The 22,810-nt window shown below is 48.1% G+C and overlaps 1 protein-coding gene across 1 annotated transcript in view; it reads right to left on the bottom strand.

Annotated features, from left to right (window-relative positions):
- The window catches only part of GPR137B (G protein-coupled receptor 137B), a 50,554-nt gene that overhangs the window by 3,659 nt on the left and 24,085 nt on the right, over positions 1 to 22,810 (bottom strand). The window contains exons 2-5 of the mRNA XM_065894256.1: positions 19,303 to 19,352; positions 10,431 to 10,653; positions 7,487 to 7,636; positions 4,945 to 5,073 (exon numbers count right to left, since the gene is read on the bottom strand). Of these exons, the coding sequence (XP_065750328.1) occupies positions 4,945 to 5,073; positions 7,487 to 7,636; positions 10,431 to 10,653; positions 19,303 to 19,352 (552 nt within the window). The remainder of the gene's footprint in view (positions 1 to 4,944; positions 5,074 to 7,486; positions 7,637 to 10,430; positions 10,654 to 19,302; positions 19,353 to 22,810) is intronic.

Below are 22,810 nucleotides of genomic sequence, written 5' to 3' on the forward strand. Positions count from 1 at the left end.
CTGAGTTCACCTCTCAAAAAAAATTACAGCTGTCCACAGGGGACTGGTTCTAGGACCCCCCCCCCCAACAGATACCAAAATCCGAGGATGCTCAAGTCCCTAATATAAAATGATACAGTACAGTCAGTCCTCTGTATATGCGGATTTCGCGTTTGTGGATTCAACCTGGCATAAAATCCCACGTTTGTTTGACATCTTTGTACATATCATTAGTGGTCTTTTTTTTTTTTTTGGCCACAGGGTGCAGCATGTGGGATCTTAGTTCCCCGATCAGGAACTGAACCCGCACTCCCTTCAGTGGAAGCACGGAGTCTTAACCACTGGACCACCAGGGAAGTCTCTAGTGGTCTATTTAAAAGTTAACCAATAGAGTATGAAAAAAGGTTATTATAGGATGGATATCTATATGTGAATTTCTGCTTTTCTAAGACTCACCTAGCCAAACATAGGAAGCAAAGCGGAACTTGTACAAGGTGGGACACCTTCAAGTTTACTGTTTATAGCAGTTCAAGAATGTCTATACAAAGAATGAAGTTGGACCCTTACCTCACACATAAACAAAAAGTAAGTCAAAATAGATCAAAGACCTAAAGGGAAGAGTAAAAATTATAAAACTCTTAAAATATAGGGGCAAATCTTCATGACCTACAATTTAGCAAAGGATTCTTAGATATGACACCAAAAACATGAGCAGCAAACCAAAAAAACAGATAAACTGGACTTCAAAATTAAAAACGTTTTTCCGTCAAAAGATACCATCAAGTGAAAAGACAGCCACAGAATGAAAAAATATTTGCAAATCATATATCTTTACAAGGGACATATCTAAAATATATAAAGGACTCATAACTCAATGGTAAAAAGACAACTCAATTTAAAAGTGGGCAGGGAATTCCCTGGTGGTCCAGTGGTTAGGACTCTGCACTCACTGCTAAGCACCCAGGTTCAATCCCTGGTTGGGGAACGAAGATCCCACAAGCCATGCACTGCAGCCAAAGAAAAATAAATTTTTTAAAAAGTGGGCAAAATATCTGAATAGACATTTTTCCAAGGAAGATATACAAATGGCCCATAAGTACATAAGAAATGCTTGACATCATTAGTCATCAGGGAAATACAAATCAAAAGCCACAGTGAGATCTCTATCAGGGCATCCTGAATCAAAAAGATAGATAACAGGGGCTTCCCTGGTGGCGCAGTGGTTGAGAGTCCGCCTGCCGATGCAGGGGACACGGGTTCATGCCCCGGTCCGGAAGGGTCCCACATGCTGTGGAGCAGCTGGGCCCGTGAGCCATGGCCGCTGAGCCTGTGCGTCTGGAGCCTGTGCTCCGCAACGGGAGAGGCCACAACAGTGAGAGGCCCGCGTACTGCAAAAAAAAAAAAAAAAAAGAATCCGCCTGCCAGTGCAGGGGACATGGGTTCGAGCCCTGGTCTGGGAAGATCCCACATGCCGCAGAGCAACTAAGCCCGTGTGCCACAACTACTGAGCCTGTGCGCCACAACTACTGAAGCCCATGCGCCTAGAGCCCGTGCTCCGCAACAAGAGAAGCCACTGCAATGAGAAGCCCGTGCACCGCAACGAAGAGTAGCCTCTGCTCACAACTAGAGAAAGCCCACGCGCAGCAACAAAGACCCAACGCAGCCAAAAATAAATAATTTTTTTTAAAGGGATGAAAGACTTGAAACCATAAAACTCCTAGAAAAAACATAGGCAATAACGTCCTTGACATCAGTCTTGACGATTTTTGGATCTGACTCCAAAAGCAAAGGAAATAAAAGCAAAAATATACAAGTGGGACTACATGAAACTAAAAAGCTTCTGCACACCAGAGGAAACCATCAACAAAATGAAAAGGCTACCTACTGAATGGTAGAAAATACTGGCAAATCCTAGATCTGATAAGGGGTTGATATACAAAATATATAAAGAACTCATACAACTCAATAGCAAAACAAAAAACAAAAAAACCCACCACAATCTGATTTTAAAATGGGCAGAGGATCTGAACATTCTTCCAAAGAAGATGGCCAACTGGTTACATGAAAAGATGCTCAATGTCATTAATGATCAGGGAAATAAAAATCAAAACCACAATCAGTATCTCTGCATACCTGTCAGAATGGCTATAATCAAAAAAAAAGTGTTGGCAAGGACGTGGAGGAAAGGGAATCCTTGAATCCACGTGCACTGCTGGTGGGAATGTAAATTGGTGCAGCCACTATGGAGGTTCCTCAAAAAATTAAAAACATTACTACCACGATCCAGCAATTTCTCTTCTGTATATTTATCTGAAGAAAACGAAAACACTAATTCAAAAAGATATATATACCCCCATGTTCACTGCAGCATTATTTACAATAGCCAAGCTATGGGAACAACCCAAGTGTCCACCAATGCATGGATGGATAAAGAAAATGTGGTAACACACACACAATATTCAGCCATAAAAAGAATGAAATCTCCTGGTAAACCATAATGGAAAAGAATATGAAAAAGAATACATATATGTATAACTGAGTCACTGCTGTACAGCAGAAATTAACACAACATTGTAAATCAACTATACTTCAATAAAATTTTAAAAAAAGAAAAAAGAATGAAATCTCGCCATTTGCAAAAATATGGTTGGACCTTGAGGGCATTATGTTGTGAAATAAGTCAACTAGAAAAAGAAAAAGGTCAATACCATATGATCTCACTTATATGTGGAATCTAAAAACAAAGAAACCCCAAGCTCACAAATACAGAGAACAGACTAGTGGTTGCCTGAGGTTGGAGGTGGGTGAAATGGGTGAAGAAAGTCAAAAGATACAAACTCCCAGTTATAAAATGAATAAGTCATGGGGATCCATGTACAACATGGTGACTATAGTTAATACTGTATTGCATATTTGAAATTAGTTATAAGAATGGATCTTGAAAGTTCCTACTGCAAGAAAAATAATTGATAAGCTATGTGTGGTGACACATTAGTTGGACGTATTGTGGTGATTTTGCAATATATATAAACATCAAATCGTTACACTGTAAACTAAAACGAATATAATGTTATATCAGTTATACCTCAATAAAAACAAACAAAACAGCAAATAATAATGCAACTGTAAAGTGTCCTGACGCCAAAATGTTTGGGAACCACTGCTCTAGATAATACCCTAAACAGTAAATATATTCAAACACAATAGCCAAGTAACTCTATACACATACACACAGAGTGTGTTAAGGCTGACACGTTTCCCTGGACAATGAGACCTAAGAGTACAAATGAGACTATCCCTATTATTCTGTATTCACTTAATAAAATAGTACTTTGCTATTTTGTGCTTTTTTTTTTGTTTTCTTTTTTGCTGTACGCGGGCCTCTCACTGCTGTGGCCTCTCCCGTTGCGGAGCACAGGCTCCAGATGCGCAGGCCCAGTGGCCATGGCTCACGGGCCCAGCCGCTCCGCGGCACATGGGATCTTCCCGGACCGGGGCATGAACCCGTGTCCCCTGCATTGGCAGGTGGACTCCAACCACTGCGCCACCGGGGAAGCCCAATAAAATAGTACTTTGAAACCCAACCAGGATGATTCTTTATACTATTTTTTTTTCTTTCATTTTAATCAACAGAGATGTGATGGAAAGAACACTAAATATCAAGAGAACAAAAAATAGTACTTTGAACAACAGTCTTTCACCCCTTAGGACTCAGATGTGCACTCTCTCCTTCAGGCTGCCTTGGGTTTAGGGAGTGTAGTTCCTAAGCCTCTGTCACACTAGGAAGTGGTGAGAAGGCCCACGGAGCCGAGGAGAAGCACAGTGAGCACAGGGATGTTAAGAGGCTCTTTCCAGAAAGCTTCAACTGTCTGTCTTCAGAGAAGGAAAGAAAACAAGGCACTAGACTCTGGCCTGGAGTCCCTTGCCCACCTTCCCCATGTTTCTCTGCCACTGATGGGGAAGCATTTGGGTCTGACTTTACAGAAGCCTCCAGGTGTTCCCAATGCCAGTAAAGGTCAGACAGAGCACAGAACTGCTGTCCTGAAGCTAAAAATAATAAAAGGCGAGGAAACTGACTCTCAGATCTAGAAAACAGTGCCCACACACTCTGTCTTCAAGGGCCCATTGGTCAGGCTGTGCTTCTCCACTACCCACCCTGCTCCAGTATGACTTTTTTTTTTTTTTTCCTATTCCTGGCTCACTAGTGACTATCCAGAGATGAATAAGAAAACAAAAGACAAGATAAAACACAAAACAGGTTAGTTACTGTATCTATGCTTTCCCTGCCACCCACACTTTGCTTCCATTGGCCAAAAACCGTTCACTATATTTTTCTGTGGGCTTCACAGATGAGTGATTCAAAATCCTACCACTAGTTCCTATGGATGGGCTAATTCAGGGAGCAAAGCTTCCAGGAGCCTCCCCACTCCACCGGGTTTGGCATTTTTCTGCCCCGCCCCCATAAAGACATTTATATGAAGCTGGTTGAGCAGAAACGTGACCAAATTGGGGGAGTGACTTTAGCATTCTTCACAATAAGGCTGTATCTCCCCATCACTCCACCCCCTAATCACCATCCAGCACAACACAGGGGTGAAGAGCTGAATTACCATTCTCTATTTTCCTTTGCTAAAATAAAGTTTCCACCTTTGGTTCACAGCAAGTCAAGTCTCAAATACTAGTGAGGTGGCTGTTTCATTAGAATAAAAAGTTAATCGCTATCTCCAGGCCTCAAGATGCAACTTAAATTTTTTTTTTTTTGTAAAATAAAGCTAAACCGAAAAACAAATTTCCCTCAAACGATAATTAAGGGAAAAGAAAGTCTCAATTAAATAGACAAGAAACTTTTCATATCAGAATAGGATGGAAGAGGCTCTCTATTGAAAAATCTAAGAAAAACTTCCAACTGTATGCTTTGTGATTAGAATTAGGACGTTTTCTGCAAATACAAAGTGGTTTACTTACAAGGTCCTTCGTAGAATTTCTAACTCGAAAGAAGTAGACCACTAAGGTGGTAGGTAAGAGTTCCCACACAAAGAGGACCACTCCGAATACTATGTATCCGGCATCTCCCAGCTGATTCTTCAAGTCTGCCTGTTGAAAAGAGAAGAAAATAAGAGAGTCGCTAGCTTGAGAGCAGAGCAAATAAGTTTGATGCGATTCTTTCTAACATGACAGAGACTAATAAATCTAATACAGTGTAATTCTTTCCCCCAAAAATGTGCATGTTGAAATCAGATACTACTAATGGTCCAGACCTCAGGTGGGGAGTTATTTGAATCAGACAGGATAGATAATTATCTTCTCCAAAATATTCAAAGACAGATACTGCCAATCTCTGAGGTTTTATTCCTATACCCTCCAAGAACCTTCCTTACATCCAAATTAAGTCTCTAAGCTGATTTTCTTTTCTTCAACAACTGAGTAATGAGAATGTTCTGTTGCCTTCTCGTGATTCTTAAGAGCAGCGTATTGTGTGTTACCCTTGGTCTCATCCTTGGGATGAACGTGTCAGTTTTTAAACTTCTCTTCACATTAACCACATCCTATGATTTACCCTTTAAAGCTTTACTGCAGGCTAGATTGTCTAGAAAAAAATTCTCGAGTCCAGGATGTTAACCTGCCGGACCCGTGAGATGGCTGAGTGGATGTGGCGTAGCAGTGCTCTCCTCTCTGTAGGGCAGAGGGAAGGTGTGTGAGGTTGTCTCTGGGCAAGTCGATCAGAAAGGCCATCATTTCAAAGGAAGACTGCACCAACATCAAACCATAAAGGGCCAGTCCCGTGAACGGAATCCTTTCGCCTTCTCTACTACATCGCGTGTAAAGTACAGTAACCGAACCAATCAGGCTCTCCTTCGGAAAGATCACTCACACTCTGCATCTCAAATTCTACTTACATGTCTCAAAAGTGTGTTGTGTGTGCTTCTTCCATTCTACATAAATAACCCGCAACTCGGGGCCGTCTGTTTTGCTTGCTCCTAGATCATTTTGGTTGCAACACATAGATCTAGATGTGTATAAATAAATAGATATCCCCAAAACAACAGAATTTTTTAAATTGTGATATTTTAAGTTCGTTATAATTATAAGCTCTTAATTGAAAGAAACGTTGAAATAATTATTTTGTTTTAAAACCAAATCTCTGTTGCTTAATGGGGACAGAGTCTCAGTTTGAGAAGATGAAGAAGTTCTGGAGATGGATGGTGGTGATGGCTGTACGACAGTGTCAATGTACTGAATGCCTCTGAACTGGACACTTACAAATGATTAAAACGGTCGATTGTGCTGTATATTTTACCACAATAAAAATCCTCGATGTATTATGAGTAAGTTTCTAGTTTATCATTGTTGAACGTTTAGATCTTTATGTGTTTGATTTCTCACAACAGGACAGAGCTTCAGCAGTGCTTCGCCCACCTTCCCCCCATCCTATATTTGTGCTGTTCATTTGGGTGAGGGGCGGCGGTGTTCATTGTAGCGGTTTGTATCCTTTCTAATTATAACATCTTGCATGTGCCTCTTCTGGATTTCATCTTGTCCTCACAGTTTTAACTTATCATGGTCATTTTATTCTTTCCTCCAGAGTCACAATTCAGTGCAAAGTTTGAGCACTGTTGGGATTTTAGAAGTGGATTTGTCTAGAGTTGGGTATTCAGTGTTTTTCCAGGAACATCTCAAGGAGCGTTTGCCATTCAATCCAATAGACTCCTACTACAGACGTTTCTATTTCTTTGTTGTAATGGCTTATCTGCGTGGCTGTTTTCCTCAGCAGACAAACTCCTACTGGGAGGCTTAGGTCTGTTCTTTTTTGTGTCCCCAGCACTTTGCCCAGGGCTGGAGACAAAGAATCGATATTTCTCTAATGAGAGAACACTAATTCTCATTCTTTTTTATTTTGAGCTTTTGCGAAGATGGATGCCATATTATATTTCACTACCTTTGTTCATTTGTTTTATAATTTATGAATTTCTAGAATACATTATAAAAAACAGAGTTTCATATTGAGATATAAAATGGGCTCTTACTAACACCTTAATATTCTTGGTCACGTTTGTCTAGATTTCCTCAAATGCTATTAGTTTACATGCTCCATTAAAAAAAACTTCATAATTTTATGTATTTGCTGAAACCTGGATACAATGTTTTTACCTTTGCAAATTTCACCCTTTAATAACATATTACATTTATATGAAAGCACTTAAAAAATTTACGTACTACTTGACAAAAGCCCCAGAAAGTCAAAAGGAGAAGTGTGTGTGTGTGTGTGTGTGTGTGTGTGTGTGTGTGTGTGTGTTTCCTAGTTTTCTCAGAAGACATGTGAGCTGGAATAAGGCAGGAACTATGATCCCACTTTACAGGTGAGGGTGCAGACACCACCCAGGTAAGTGATTCTCAAGGTCACCCAGCTATTTAGCGGCAGAATCAAGGAGCTTACACCTCTCTGCCACGTGGGATGCTGCAAAGCAAAGAGCCACCGATCAGGTGGCCCTCGTCGGCGCCCACTGACCTGGTCTGACACATTGTACCAGTCGTAATCAAAGGAATGGACATTCTTGCTCTGAGAAAACGACAGGATGAACAGGTTGTAGCAGGCTCGGGAGGCGTAGAGCAGGATGACGGTCACACCGACGGCAGTCACCTGACACACGGAGGAGCCCTGGAAGAGAACGAGCCATGAAGGGGGCGCCTGTTCCGGGCCCTGGACCCCAGCCCCCTCCCAGAACACGGGCTGTGTTCGGACCTGCTAAAGCTTCGATCTCAGAGGCACTGCCGTCTCCTCCAAGCTTCTCCTCCACCCTCAGACCTTAAACCCAACTGCAAACCTCACCTCACACCACACCCATCCCAAACTTCAAATTATCTTCATAGAGATGCTTCAAAATCTGGGACTTGATCTGGAGATGCCTGAAAACAGGAGCCATTTGCCTAAGGCCTGGGTTTGGAAGAACAAGAAAGTCAGATGGCTTATTTGGTTAAATCTCTAAACGCCGCTGGCTCAGCTCCAAGGGCCCTCTCAGCTTGTGAGCCCAGCGCCCGGCCCCTGGCTTGAGGACAACAAAACCACCTCAGAGGGATGGCGGCTGGCAGACAGCGCTGCTGTGGACAGTGGCTCTGGGCGGTGAGCACTTTCTCAAGACCCAGCATCCTCTAGGCAGGAGTGCTGGAGTCCCCACGTGACTCAGGGCTTGCAATTCTGTGAAAATGCGTCATCTGTGCCCCCATTTACGAAGCTATCAATTTCCAAAAGTCAGTTAGATGACCCCTGGCTAGAAACAGTTAACTAAAAACCTGACATCGATTTTTGAGTTTTGTGTTTGAAAGTCATTAACTAAATCTAAGCTAGTGTTTTATTTTGCCAGTGGTAGTTTATTATTAGCTTGTTTGCCATAGGGGTCATCTGAATGGTACTTTGACAATCTAAACTGTGACCCCTCCTATAAAAATCATAATCCTGTCTTTAAAAAGCCTTCGCTAGCCCTTATACACAAGACACTATAAATAATAAAGTCAGGCAAAGTGACGTTTAAAATTTGCCGACTTTTCTCAATCAGAAAACAACGCTGCCACAGTAACTTCTGGGATTCGGCAAGAGTTCAGTCACATCACAGGACGCCCTGATGAAGGCTTTGTATTTTTGAAGTTGGAGGCACAGACTTTAATCTACTGATCACTCCTGAAGACACAGGATCGTGGAAGGCACGGCTGCTCAAGTCTTCAGACCAAAGATGTTAACAGCCACACGGGCTGCGAGGCAAGGAAGGCAGGGGGGTGCCCCGGGGCACAGCGTCACTGAATTTCCGAAGCAGAGGAGCTGTGAAATCACTCAACTGCTTTACACATGAGAAAACCCAGGCTCCGTGGGGCGACACGCTGGTGGGCCTGGGGTCCTGCGGCCAGCCAGAGACCAGGGCGTCTCTCCTGACCTCCACTCGCCACCAGGCTTCTCAGTGAGGGAGAGTCGGGGACCAGGCTGGTGAGGGGCACCTCAGAATCCCTGCTCCAGGTAGTGGACCTGCCCCTCTTTGTTTTTGGGTTTTTTTGCAGTACACGGGCCTCTCACTGTTGTGGCCTCTCCTGTTGTGGAGCACAGGCTCCGGAGGCGCAGGCTCAGCGGCCATGGCTCACGGGCCCAGTGGGATCTTCCCGGACTGGGGCACGAACCCACGTCCCCTGCATCGGCAGGCGGACTCTCAACCACTGCGCCACCAGGGAAGCCCCCCTCTTTGTAACTCTGGGGGAAGAAAAGGAGAAGACAGGAACCCTAGGGTGGGGGGCACAGCAGCTAAACAAGAGGACGGGCAGGAGCTGCCCTCTCCCAGTGTACGGTCAGCCCACTCAGGGTGGCTGTTCTCTTGCCCTCTGTCCATCCCCTGCCTGACCAGGGCCCGCTCACCTACACCTACTCACAGGACTGACCTGCCTACATACTTGCTCCCAGGGCCCAGCTGGTGATTGTTCTTATCAAGGGGGCGGTGAGGGGCAGGCCCCTCTGCTGGTTTCCCTGGTAACTAAGGAGCCCACCGGATGTCAATCCCCCCACCTTAACTGGTAATCTCCCCTTCCCCCGCCTCGGGAGCGAAGACCACCACCAAGTCCTGCCTGCGGTCCACAGCACTCGGTGGGATGTTTCTGCAGGACCTTGCTTCACACGTGTAAGCTCCCCCATCTATTAAACCACTGCTGACTCCGGGCTCTTTCTTTGGTCTTGAAGCTGGTTATGCACAGGGATTGTAGGTCTGTGGGCTGCAGCCCAACACACAGCCTGTCTGGCTCCATCTCTGAACTGTCACCATGAGAGGCCTGATGTCCTGAACCCCAGGAGCAGTTCCCTCTCTTAAGGGGGACCCTCTCATGGACACAGCCAAGGCAGGGGTGAGCCTGGATCTGAGTCTCCCTGCACTACGACAGGGTGGTGGAGAGGAGAGACCCCAGACCCCGGAGCCAGGCTGCAGAGACCAAATCTTGGCTCTGCATCTCCTGGCTGTGTAACCCGGGGTGAGCCTCTGACCTCTTTTTGCCTCAGTTTCAAGTGAGTGATACCTACTCCCATAGAGTTGTGAGGGTTACGGTCGTTTCCACATGCAGAGTGCTTATAAAAGTGCTGGGAACGCAGGGAACACTAGATGTGTGTTTCTGTTAATATTAGTGGCACAATCAATGCCACTGGTCCTTTAAGATGTCACTTAAACCGCTGTATCCATAAACCAGAGTCTTAGCTCTCTGCCAGTAACTCTGCACACCCCCATACGCCGCAAGCCACCCAGAGCCAACTCTTCTCACATACATAATTCAAGGAACTACAAGGCTTCCTGTTTTGGCAACCACAACCCGGCTCACCATTTGCAGGGGGTCAGGTGTGAGAGGCATTGGTTGAGTTCTGTTCGCAAACCAGGGAACTCTTCTGAGAACCAGGGGGAACCAGCGGGATCTCGACCACATGTCCACCTTACCTTAGACTCCAAGTAAATGTTGGCTAAGGACATCTTGGAGATTTTGTAGAGACAGATGGACAGGGAGACGGCACACAGCACGAAGAGCGAGTCGTTGATGGCCACACGCACGGAGACGATCCCTTTCCTCTCCCAGGTGCCCGTTTTCACCAGCACTGCACAGGTTAAATTCACCAGCAGGAAAACGAGGCTGATGAAGAGCGAGGCCAGGTAGAGGGGTAACCTAGGAAGGACCAGAGAAGAGACTGAAGGCACCCTTCCACGCATGCTGCCAGTACATTCTAGATCAATCCACAGGAAACTGTGATTTTTTCTTTTTTCTTTTTTTTGGTTAAATGCTAGAAGCAGAACATGCCAAAGTTAACACTTAAGAGCTCAGAGTTTGGGGCTGGTAGATGCAAACGATTACATTTAGAATGGATAAACAACAAAGTCCTACTGTAGAGCACAGGGAACTATATTCAATATCCTGTGATAAATCATAATGGGAAAGAATATAAAAAGAATGTGTATATGTGTATAACTGACCCACTTTGCTGTACAGCTGAGACCGGCACAACATTGTACATCAACTATATTTCAATCAAAAAAATCAAAAAAAAGAAAAAAAAAAAGAAGAGCTCGGTCTTTGGAGGGTTCCCAATCTAAAAGATGAATCAACTACAAACTGTGCTCTCAGGAAGGTCCTTTACCCGAGCCCCGCTTCCCCTGTCCCTGGGAGGCTGTGAGGATCAGAGGGGCTGTATGTACATGGGCTGATGCACCTGCTACTCACAAGGATGCAGAGAGCAGAGCCGGGCTCAGAGGCAGGGCTGGGTGTCGGGGAGAGTGGGAAGCATCCTGCACTCTGAGGACCTGGGCAAGATCGCCCTGGGTGAGCCTCAGTGTCACCATCCGAACGCAGACTAAATAATACCCACCTTGCTGGCTCTTTTTGCAGATCAAGTGAGATAATGCTTAAAAAGGATTTTAGGGAATTTCCTGGTGGTCCAGTGGTTAGGGCTCTGCGCTTTCACTGCCGAGGGCCAGGGTTCCACCCCTGGTAGGGGAAGTAAGATCCTGCAAGTGGCGCAGCCGAAAAAGAAAGGGTTTTACCACCCCCCCAAAGTCATCGAGTCTGGGCAGCACCCCCTTTTGCGTGGGAACACTCACTAGTGGACAGTCTGCAGTGAGTAAGCCTCAGCCTCAGCACTTTCCCTGGGCCGGAAGGGGACAGGCCACGCCACTGGCCGTTTTTTGTGTTTTTTTTTTCGGTACGCGGGCCTTTCACTGTTGTGGCCTCTCCCGTTGCGGAGCACAGGCTCCAGACGCACAGGCTCAGCGGCCATGGCTCACGGGCCTCTCACTGTTGTGGCCTCTCCCGCTGCGGAGCACAGGCTCCGGACACACAGGCTCAGCGGCCATGGCTCACGGGCCCAGCCGCTCCGCGGCATGTGGGATCTTCCCGGACCGGGGCACGAACCCGCGTCCCCTGCATCGGCAGGTGGACTCCCAACCACTGCGCCACCAGGGAAGCCCCCACTGGCCGTTTTTGACTTGTGGTTTCTCAGAGCTACACGCCGCCTGCGTGACCTGTGCAAGGTCTAGAGAGAGGTTTCTCAGATTTACCAAAACCGAAATCAGTTCAAGTTTCCCTCTAGGACTGTCCATATCGTGTTTACTTCAGGTAAATATCACTCAAGAGGCAAATAAGGAACAGACTGGTTTGGCTCAAAAATAGACCATTTAAGTTGAATATGTCCGCAAGTCCCAAAGCAGAAAACCAGCAACTAAAAGCGGGCTTGAAGCTAGAAGATAGTGTTGGGGTCTTCCAAAGCCATCACAGACTGGGTCCTGGTCCCAGCTCCAGCCATCAGCCACTGACAGTAGCCGGTGCAGTGACTGCTGGGAGGCGAAGCACAGCGATGGGGCAGCTGCAGTTTGCTTTCCTGCCATCAGATGTCAGGGTGATGGAATAAACCCCCCACTTACCCAAGCTAATCTGAATGGGATTTTATGTCTTGCAATGAATGATTTACTATCCACTGGCAAAGGCTCTCACGTACTTTTTCTACCAAAGGAACTTGGCCTACCCCACCCCTCCTCAGCCTTCAGATCTTAGCTCAAACATCACTGCTTCCAAGAAGCCTTTCCTGACACCTCCTGCACCCCCAGCCCTCATCAGACGCACACGATCAGGTCTCCCTGAGGTCCGCTTCCCGGTCCCCCCCACTTGAACTTCGCAGACTTATCACCAGTTTATATTGAAGCATACGGACAGTGATCTGACCACATGCTGCTTCTACCCAGGCAGTTCGCTCCACGAGGGTCGAGATTTCGGCTCTTTCCTTCCCCCGTCTATCCACACTGTATACCGCAGGAGCTCAATAAATGTCAAGGAGGAAGAGAGGGAAGGAGTCAGCCAGATGAAATGTGCACTCTGAATCCAGGAAGCGGCAGCTGACTAAACGAGGGCTGCCCTTTCTCTCCTACACACGCTACTGCAGCAGATACTAGATCCTCCCCCTTCTTGTGGAGACAATCTAAACTTGAGGGACTGACTCAAAGTTAGAGAGAAAGAACCGCGGTTCTTCCCACCCGAGCCCTGTGCTGGGGGGCCGAGGTAACAAGATGGACAAGAGGTGGCCCGGGTCCCCTGCTCAGGGTGGCCGGGAAGACACTGGAGGGACGGACAAAGCACACGGAAGACAGAGTATGATCGGTACAAAGTCAGAGATGCAGGAAAGAGTATGCTTCGTTTGGGCTGAAGGGTGTTTGTAGGACTGAGCACCAGCCCTGCAGGGGAGACAGACGGGGGTGGGAGAGAGACCGGAGGGGTGGGCAGGACAGCCGGGGAACACTCGAGGTTGATAAGCAAAGGAGTGACCGACGTGGCCATGTCTGTCTTTGAGAAAGACGGGCTGGCAGAGCAGGGAAGGGGTGAAGAGCCCGCAGTCGGCAGACAACGGCCCAGGGGAGATGAGCAGGGAGGCGTGCCAGAAGCAGGGGGGCGGGGGGGCCGTGGGGATGGACACAGGGTGATGCCATTAAAGGAGATGAGAGATGTGCACAGGGGTGGTGAGAGCTGCCGCCCACCGGCCCAGGGCAAGGTCCAGCGTGACCCTCGCCCCTGGAGTTGTGCCACGTGAGGCTGGCGGTGGGCAGCTCTTTGAAAGCTCAGAGATCCATCTTCACGTGTAGTCACGCATTCAAAGCTTTTCACACAGAAACAGGTTTGGGGCAGGGGGGATGCACGTGAATTAGTTGCCAAGGACAGGTTCCTTTATAGGACGTGATCACTAATCCAGGCCCTTGCAATCCACCTCATCTGCTCTGTACCATGTTCTCACGGTGATGGGGGAAATCAGGGGCATGGAGAGAGAGACAAAGGCAGGACCAATGGGGAGTCACCAAAAATCTGCATTCTGGTTCCTCGAAAGCCCTATTTTTTTATTGTTTTATTATTATCTGCTGTGCTTTTGTGAAGAACACAATTTAGAAACATCCAGAACACTCTGGAATCAGCCCTACCGTTCCCAGCCCCTTGGTGGTATGTGCGCACACTCTGTATACACGTGACGGCGACGAGCCTCCGGAAAAAGCACCATCTGGACATTCAGCTTTTCCAGAGGACTCCTCCTGGGTATTGTTTTAAATACTATGGTGGATATAAATTCTTACTACTCTTTACTACAGTAAATAATACAGGACCCCTAGAGGACACTGGGGACAGGGAAAGCAAAAGCCAACCAGGCCCAGCTCACCACCCAGACACACTGCTGGTGTGTGCCCCCGGCCACCCTCTCTGTCTTGAATGGTCACACGACAGCCACCGAGCCTCCGCTCCCCCCATACCCTCCCCAGCTCTGCTCTCATCTGCTGGGCGTGACCCAGAGAGCTTGGGTCACAGAGCCACGACACCAGACGGGTCCTTGGCCGCTCGGGGCTGCCATGTCCTCCTCCTCTGTAAAACGGAGCTGATCCTTCCTTCCTGCCTCAAAGAGACGCCGTGAGAATTCAAGGGACCCTGAGCTTCTCCTCTGACATCACCCAGGGAGTAGTGAGGCCTCACCCTCGTCAAGAGCAACTTTTGGAAAAAGGCGTCACCTCCTGCTCCATCACCTCCTCCGCAGGTACCCCTGCTGCCTCAAGTCCTCCCACCACCTACTCACCGACCTCAAAGACGTGACCCTCGCCCCATCCTTCCCCCGTCTGAGCCTGTCCCTGGAGGCCCCTGGTCCCTCTTCCCCCTCTTCTTCCCCCAGGGTGACAGCACCTATGGCTCCTGCTCTGCACCCTATTCCTCGGGAAACACGTTCCCTCCTCCGGCCTCAGTTACAGCTCCTGTACGACCATGTTCAAAAGCGCTTTTCTCACCAACCGGACCATCCCCTCAGTGGACGACGCTTAGAATTACCTCCGGCCTGCATTCCAAGATGTCAACAGTGGCTGCGCGGGAAAGACCCTCCTCCTGAGGCCTGATGTCACCACGGAGGACGTGTGTCGGCTCTGTGCCGAGAAGTTCCAGGGGGCCGACCCCGAGGAGTACAGGGCAGAAGAGCCCACCGCCTCCTAGGAGACACGTGAGGCTTCCCAGTGGTGCATCCAAAGAGAGGAGGTAGGAACCTGGCCTCTGGCTTCCACGTGCTCGTGCTTGAAAAGCAGTCACCTCCTTGGGGACCGCTCGGTTCAGTGATGGAGCCATCCACAGGCCGACGTGGCCAAGGGCACCTTTAGCCACGACGCCCAAGCAGGGTAGCTGAGGTTCATGTAACAGTAGGATCCATCCTTCGGAGCTGGAGAATTGCATCTGATGGTTCAGGTGCCCCAAGATCGTTTGCTGCCTATGCCCAGCCAGGTTCTGGGTTGGCTCACGTGTATGTATACGTACTAAATAAACATTTAAGGGACAAGTTCTTGAGTCCAACAGCAGGCTTCTGAGAAGCCTGTCCGACGCGGCGCATGAAAGACCTCTCAGTTCAGTGTCTCCATCCATTCCTCCCTCCCTCCCTTCCTTCCTTCTTTTTTTAATGAAGAGCCTTTGTGTTTTTATATCTTTCATAGAAATTTTTATAGCAGTTGCAGGTAAACTGTCAGGATTGGTTTTTAAAATATTTTTGTAACTTTAAGATATTCTATAATTATGCAGGTGCTTTTAACATTTAATATGCATGTGATTTTAACATTTAATATGCAAAAAGAAATCTCTTGCTGGATTTGAGAGTACTGCATTTTAAAAGTCTCTCTTCTGTAACCGGATGTTTGGGCAACTTTGTGGGGAGAGACTGCTGGGTTTCTTACAGCCATGTATTACTGACACTGGCCACAGAATGCCTTTGGAAATCTGACGTACTGTTATCACCTTATTCACGCTCAGTGGTATCGCATTGTTTTGTGTTTTCACCAAGTGATGCTGAGGATGAGGAAAGAAATGAATGTAGAGAGAGGTCGAGAGGGAAATACAGACGCTAACAGAGGACTGAGGGGTGGAGTCTGCTGGTTCAGGCTCCTTGAAGGAAGTGGGAAAAGGAGATAGAAGGAACCACCTATGCTGAAAATACTGTGAATATGCAGTGAGATTTGCAGAATCTGTCCCATGTTATTTGCTTTCGGAAGCAATTTTGAAAACCCCACGAGGAAGAAAACATAAGAACAATGCTTTTTTTTTTCCTTTTCCACATAAAACAAACGACATCAAATTATTTTCGGCAGAAACCACATAATGTGAGTTTCATTGAGTTAAATAAACTCAATGAAACTCACATTACGTGAGTTTGGAAAGGAGTTTGCAAATGCACCAAAAAGCCCACCTGTGTTGTAGAATGTGTGGTGAAGTTAAATTTCTGTTTTACGAAACCTCCTTGGGCGGGGGGCAGTTTGCACAGAGGATGAGGGTCTCGTATCAACGTAACACAGGTAGTTACAAAAACATGTTATTGTACTGTGTAAAGATGCATAGTCATCTTATTTGGTTGGCTTTGTACCTTGTCCCTTTCTAAGCTTTTGCTGTACATCTAGAACCCTCAATACATACCGTGTCGTACTTCCTTTTGTAAATGATTTTTTAATGGAATTTTGCACATAATACATTATAATACTGTATGATAATCATCTGTGAAAATAATCCTTGAAATATTTTTTTTTTAAAAGCGCTTGTCGGGCTTCCCTGGTGGCGCAGAGGATGAGCCTCTGCACATCCGGAGCCTGTGCTCTGCAGCAGGAGAGGCCACAAAAAAAAAAAAGAAAGAAAGCGCTTGTCTCGAGCCACTGCCTCTGTCCAAGTCGACTCATGTTCCAAACAGCCTCCACTGAGGCCCGTGTGCAAGCTTAATTTCTAATGTTCCTGCTGCTGCACGTCCCCAAGTTTTCCTAATATAGCTGTCCCCCGGTATCTGCAAGGGACAGCTTCCAGGATCACCAGCCAATACCAAAATCCAAGGATGCTCAAGTCCACTACAGAGAATAGTGTAGTACATGTCACATAAGGGACTGTCCGCCCCCTCCCACCCTCCAGATCTGCAGGTGCGGAATCTGTGGATACGGAGGGCTGACTGTAAAGTATTGCTACTTTAAACTGTCCTTCTTAGAAGCAACATCATTTCATGGTAGACTCTGAAGTCCCAGACAAACAGTCTGGCAGAAACATGAACTGAACTCCTCAAAAGTAGTGAAGGGACAGACACAGAGAACAGACTTGTGATTGTCAAGGTGGGTTGGGGGAGGGATGGATCGGGAGTTTGGGACTAGCAGATGCAAGCTATTACATACAGAACGGATAAACAAGGTCCTACTGTATAGTACAAGGAACTATTTTCAATATCCTGTGATAAACCATAATGGAGACGAATATGAAAAAGAATGTGTATATGTATAACGGAGTCACTTTGCTGTACAGCAGAAATTAACACATCATAAATCAAATATACCTCAATAAAATTTTTTTAAAAAGCAGTGAAGGGCTTCCCTGGTGACGCAGTGGTTAAAAAGCCGCCTGCCAATGCAGGGGACGTGGGTTCGAGCCCTGGTCTGGGAAGATCCCACATGCCGCGGAGCAACTAAGCCCGTGCGCCACAACTACTGAACCTGCACTCTAGAGCCCACAAGTGACAACTACTGAGCCCACGTGCCACAACTGCTGAAGTCCGTGCTCCGCAACAAGAGAAGCCACCACAATGAGAAGCCCGCGCACCGCAATGAAGAGTAGCCCCCGCTCGCCGCAACTAGAGAAAACCCGCGCGCAGCAACGAGAACCCAACGCAGCCAAAAATAAATAAGTAAATTTTTTTTAAAAAGCATTGAAGGGAAACATCAAGATCAGATGAAAAACAAACACACAGCACACAAGTCTCATCACTTGTATCTTGGCCCATGTACTATCACCTAACTTTCTGAACTTCAGCTTCCTGGGATACAAAAGGAGGATCAAAACATACACTTCCAGGGCTTCCCTGGTGGCGCAGTAGTTGAGGGTCCACCTGCCGATGCAGGGGACACAGGCTCGTGCCCCAGTCTGGGAGGATCCCGCATGCCGCGGAGCGGCTGGGCCTGTGGGCCATGGCTGCTGAGCCTGTGCGTCCGGAGCCTGTGCTCCGCAGCGGGAGAGGCCACAGCAGTGAGAGGCCCGCGTACCGCAAAAAAAAAAGGAAAGAAAAACATATACTTTCAGAATTTTAAATAAAAGTCTTTGTAAATTTAAGATGATACATGTTTAAATAAAATATGTATACATTTTTACATGTTTGTAAAGTAACAAAATAACTAAAATTTCACTTTGACTCTAGAAGGTAAGTGGCCAAAGCCACCTTTCCAGAAATGTTTACCTAGGCAGCCGAGCTCTCCCAGGCAGGGAAATCAGGACACCTTGGCTCAGGTGGTGCCCATCTCACACCTTCTGAACACCTTGTCTCCCTTCCCCCTCTGCCCAAGGTTGACCATTCTTGAATTTTCTTTTATGTTTTTTCCTATACAGCAGGTTCTTATTAGTTCTCTATTTTATACATATTAGTGTATACATGTCAATCCCAATCTCCCAATTCATCCCACCACCACCACCCTGCCCCCAGGGAAGTCCCCCAAGGCTGACCATTCTTGAAGCCACTGGGGTTCTTTGCTGCTGGGAAGTCAATAGGCCTCTTTGAAAACTTGGGGAAAGCGATGGACCCGCGCCCGCACCCCCAGGAAAAACATGCATATCTACCTCCTGCCATCAATTCGGCATGTGATTTAAAGCCTCCCCTTCCAGATTATAAGCCTCTCCTGCTCAGCCCTGCATGGGCCTCACTGGTGAGTTCCAGAAACAGAGCCCGCCAGCAGTCGGCAGCCAGGGACTAGGGGTCAGGCCACCAGGGGGAGGGGGCAGGGCCTGGGGACAAGGCTCTACCAGAGCTGCACCTGCACCCAGAGGGTAGGAAGGGGGATGTCTGGCCCCGTGGGCATCTTTAGGGAGCTCGCCTTCCTTCTGCTGAGGCCCTTGACCTTGCAAGCGCCTCGCAAAGGTTTAGATGCAGCATGCACGACTTAGACTTATTTCCCCTCTCCGTTCTCCCTGGTTAGGAAAGGCACCAGACTCTTGTTTCTCTTTTTTTTTTTGGCCGTGCCACGCGGCATGTGGGATCTTAGTTCCCCGACCACGGATCAAACCCACGCTCCCTGCAGTGGAAGCTGGGAGTCTTAACCACTGGACCGCCAGGGAAGTCCCTACCAGACTCTTGTTTCTTCTAATCATGGCCAATATGCTGCAAGGCCTGCTAAGCGGTGATTCAGTGAGCAGTGAACGCAACACCCGGCAAGCAGGCCGGTTTCGGGCAGCTCACAGAGGAGTGATGTGTGCAAACCTTGAGGTCACCTGCTGTCACACAGAGAAATGTCCCGGGGGGTGGGGGGGTGAACTTACCGGTATTTGAGTAATTCTGGAGAATATTTTGACTTGGCTTTAAAAATCACCTGCAATGACAAAAAAACATGGCAAGTTGGGTACACAATCTGCTGACACTGACAAACTGATATCATTGCTTAGAACTCCCCTTTCCCGTGGTGCCTGGGCGCTGGGGCACGGCCTCTGAAATTGAGACGTCTGCTTTGTGAGAAAGTTTGTGAAGCTAAACATTGTTTAAGCTGTGCATACAATTTAAATTTAATTTGAAACTTAAAAGGAAAAGTATTTACAAATGGTTAAAATGTTTTGTTTTTTTAAGGTATTACTGGTCTACCACTAGCCGGTACGTCCCTTATTTTAAGATTTATATTTGAGGGACTTCCCTGGTGGTCCAGTGGTTAAGACTCCACGCTTCCAATGCAGGGGGCGTGGGCTCAATCCCTGGTCGGGGAACTAAGATCCCACATGCTGCACAGTGTGGCCAAAAAAAAAAAAAAAAATTTGTATTTCAGTCCATACTTCCCCCAGAGATAAACAGTTCACTCTCACTTTATTAGGACTTTCACTGGCACCAAAAGAATGTGGTTTGAATGTACGTGTGTCCATCGACCCAGGCCTCAAACTCTGCAGCCCACTGGACTACAGGAGTGTCAAACTCGATGACATGCTGCCTGTTGGAATTTCCCCAGATTTTCGCAGCCTGCAGTCTGTTAACAGGCCCATGTGGGGGGCAGAGGCTAGCCTGGCAGAGCCTGTGAGAAGGCGAAGGGGAGACGGAAAGCAGGTGTCAGCACAGGCTCCAGCCCCACGAGACACGCGGCTCTTCCCACGGGGTGGGTGTGTGCTCGTGGGAGCCCTGAGGGCGGTCACCGGTCAGGGTCTGGCTCGGGGTGCATTGGAGCAGCCGTGCAGGTGCCCACACGCTTGCTCTCCTGACCCCCGGTGTCTGCGAGCGGGTGGCGGCAGCACGGGCAGGAGGAAAGGAAGGGTGTGGAAGAGGAGAGGAGTGAGGACATTTTTTCAGAGATGCTCCTGCCGTGGACAGCGAGGGTCAGACGACCTGCGCTCCCTGCATCCAGGCTCTCCCTCTGCATGGAGCTCCCAAACACGCCCTGGGCACCCCACCTTTCCTCCTGCTGGCCCTGAGGGCTGCGATGTCCCGCTGGGAGCCCACCATCCTCCGCCACGCGCTGTTCCTCTCTCCTCAGCCCTCTGGGCCCTTGGTACTTGCCTTGGGATTTACTCAGCCCCCAGACACCTGTCTAAGGGGGAGAAACCCTGCCTGAGTGGTAAGGAGGGAAGGACAAGGGGAAAACAGGGTGGGGAGTGAGAGCACGGTCCTGGCGACAGGGGAGGAGGGGACAGGCAGCCCTGGAACCCATGGGGGCTCACGGGGTTTCCATACTGTCGCCCTCCTGTCTGAGGAGCAAGCAGTGAGAAATCAGTCTGCTGGAGGGTTATGCGAACATAATGCTGGGAAAGCCTTCAGTGGATCCAAGTGCCCTGCCGTGTCTGCAGATGTAGACAGATGTCACGAGGGGCAGCGAGCCTCCAAGTGACCCTAGGGGCCGATTCCCACAAAACAAACCACGTGCAATAGAAGCAGCCATTCCCCCGGGAACCTTTTCAAAGACACTCTTCTGAGGACCCTCAGTAGTAATTCTCAGACTTATCCGTGCATAGGAATCACCCAGGGAACCTGCTAAAGATGCAAATCCCAGAGCTCCACCCTCCGAGGTGCCAAGGTGATGGGTCTGGGCCAGGGCCCAGGAATCTGCATTTTAATAGACTGCCCAACCCGAGCGAGTGATTTGGATTCGGGTTTGGCTAGCACAAAGACCGCCTCGTAGGAAATACGAAAGAGATGAAAACTGCCTGACCTATTATTCTTGAGAAGCTTTGCAATCATTCATTTCAAACGCACTGAAATAGCTGATCACAGCAATGAGATGACACCACAAGAGTCCACGTACAGTGCCAAGAACAGAGATCAGGGGACGCTCCAAGTCCACGGACAGCACCCCACGACGTTCACGCTCACGCCTGCCTCAAACTTACAACGTGCCACCAACTGAGGACTCTAATCCTCAGAATCAACATCTGGGTGAGAGGGGAACCGTAGACATTCCTACAGACTTTACAATAAGCAAACCCATGCCCCGCTTTTTAAAAACACATTTTCAGGGCTTCACAGAGGAGCATTCCAAACTTATGGAGGAAATTATTTTGTTTGTGACATGAGTTTTGTCTCTGTCCTAAATCCCTTTGGGAAGGAGGTAAGAAGTAGGGGTTCACATCACAAATAAAGTACCTGGTAAAAACACAAAGAGATGGCGTGAGTACACTGCCCTTACGTCAAAGGGGCCCTGAGCTCAGCTTTCTCTGACAAGCTCCCGTGGGATTTTAGGCAAGTCACGTCACCTTTGGTAGTTCTCTGCAGTCCATGAGAAGGAGAAAAGTTATAAAACAACCTCCCTTAGGAATAAGACATAGATTAATACATCACTCCAAAGTTCTGTTACTGATAATACTGAATAATACTGATTCATACAACCTATAACAATGCTCTCAGAAAAACGCTCTTATGATACATAGTACTTGAGGATCTTGCTTTTAAATAATCAAGAGAATTCTTGGGGCTTCCCTGGTGGCACAGTGGTTAAGAATCCTCCTGCCAGTGCAGGGGACACAGGTTCAAGTCCTGGTCCAGGAAGATTCCACATGCCGTGGCGCAACCAAGCCCGTGCACCACAACTACTGAGCCTGCGCTCTAGAGCCTGCGAGCCACAACTACTGAGCCCGCATGCCACAACTACTGAAGCCCGTGCTCCGCAACAAGAGAAGTCACCACAATGAGAAGCCGGTGCACAGCAACGAAGACCCAACGCAGCCAAAAATAAATAACTTTAAAAAAAGAAAAAAGAGAATTCTTCACAGATATCAAAGTAAGGAGACGGGCGGGAGAGGGGGAAAATGGTGTTAGAGTAAGACGCAGAGATCACCATCCTCCCCACAGATACATCAGAAATACATCTACACGTGGAACAACTCCTACAGAACACCCACTGAACGCTGGCAGAAGACCTCAGACCTCCCAAAAGGCAAGAAACTCCCCACGTACCTGGGTAGGGCAAAAGAAAAAAGAATAAACAGAGACAAAAGAATAGGGACGGGACCTGCGCCAGTGGGAGGGAGCTGTGAAGGAGGAAAGATTTCCACATTCTAGGAAGCCCCTTCGCGGGCGGAGACTGCGGGTGGCGGAGGGGGGAAGCTTCGGAACTGCGGAGGAGAGCCCAAGAACAGGGGTGCGGAGGGCAAAGCGGGGAGATTCCCGCACCGAAGGTCAGTGCCGACCATCACTCACCAGCCCGAGAGGCTTGTCTGCTCCCCCGCCGGGGCGGGCGGGGCTGGAAGCTGAGGGTCGGGCTTCGGTCTGTCCACCGCAGGGAGAGGACTGGGGTTGGCGGCGTGAACACAGCCTGAAGGGGGCTAGTGCACCACAGCTAGACGGGAGGGAGTCCGCGGA

This window comes from Phocoena phocoena, chromosome 16, assembly GCF_963924675.1.
Source record: "Phocoena phocoena chromosome 16, mPhoPho1.1, whole genome shotgun sequence".
NCBI classification, from domain to species: domain Eukaryota; kingdom Metazoa; phylum Chordata; class Mammalia; order Artiodactyla; family Phocoenidae; genus Phocoena; species Phocoena phocoena.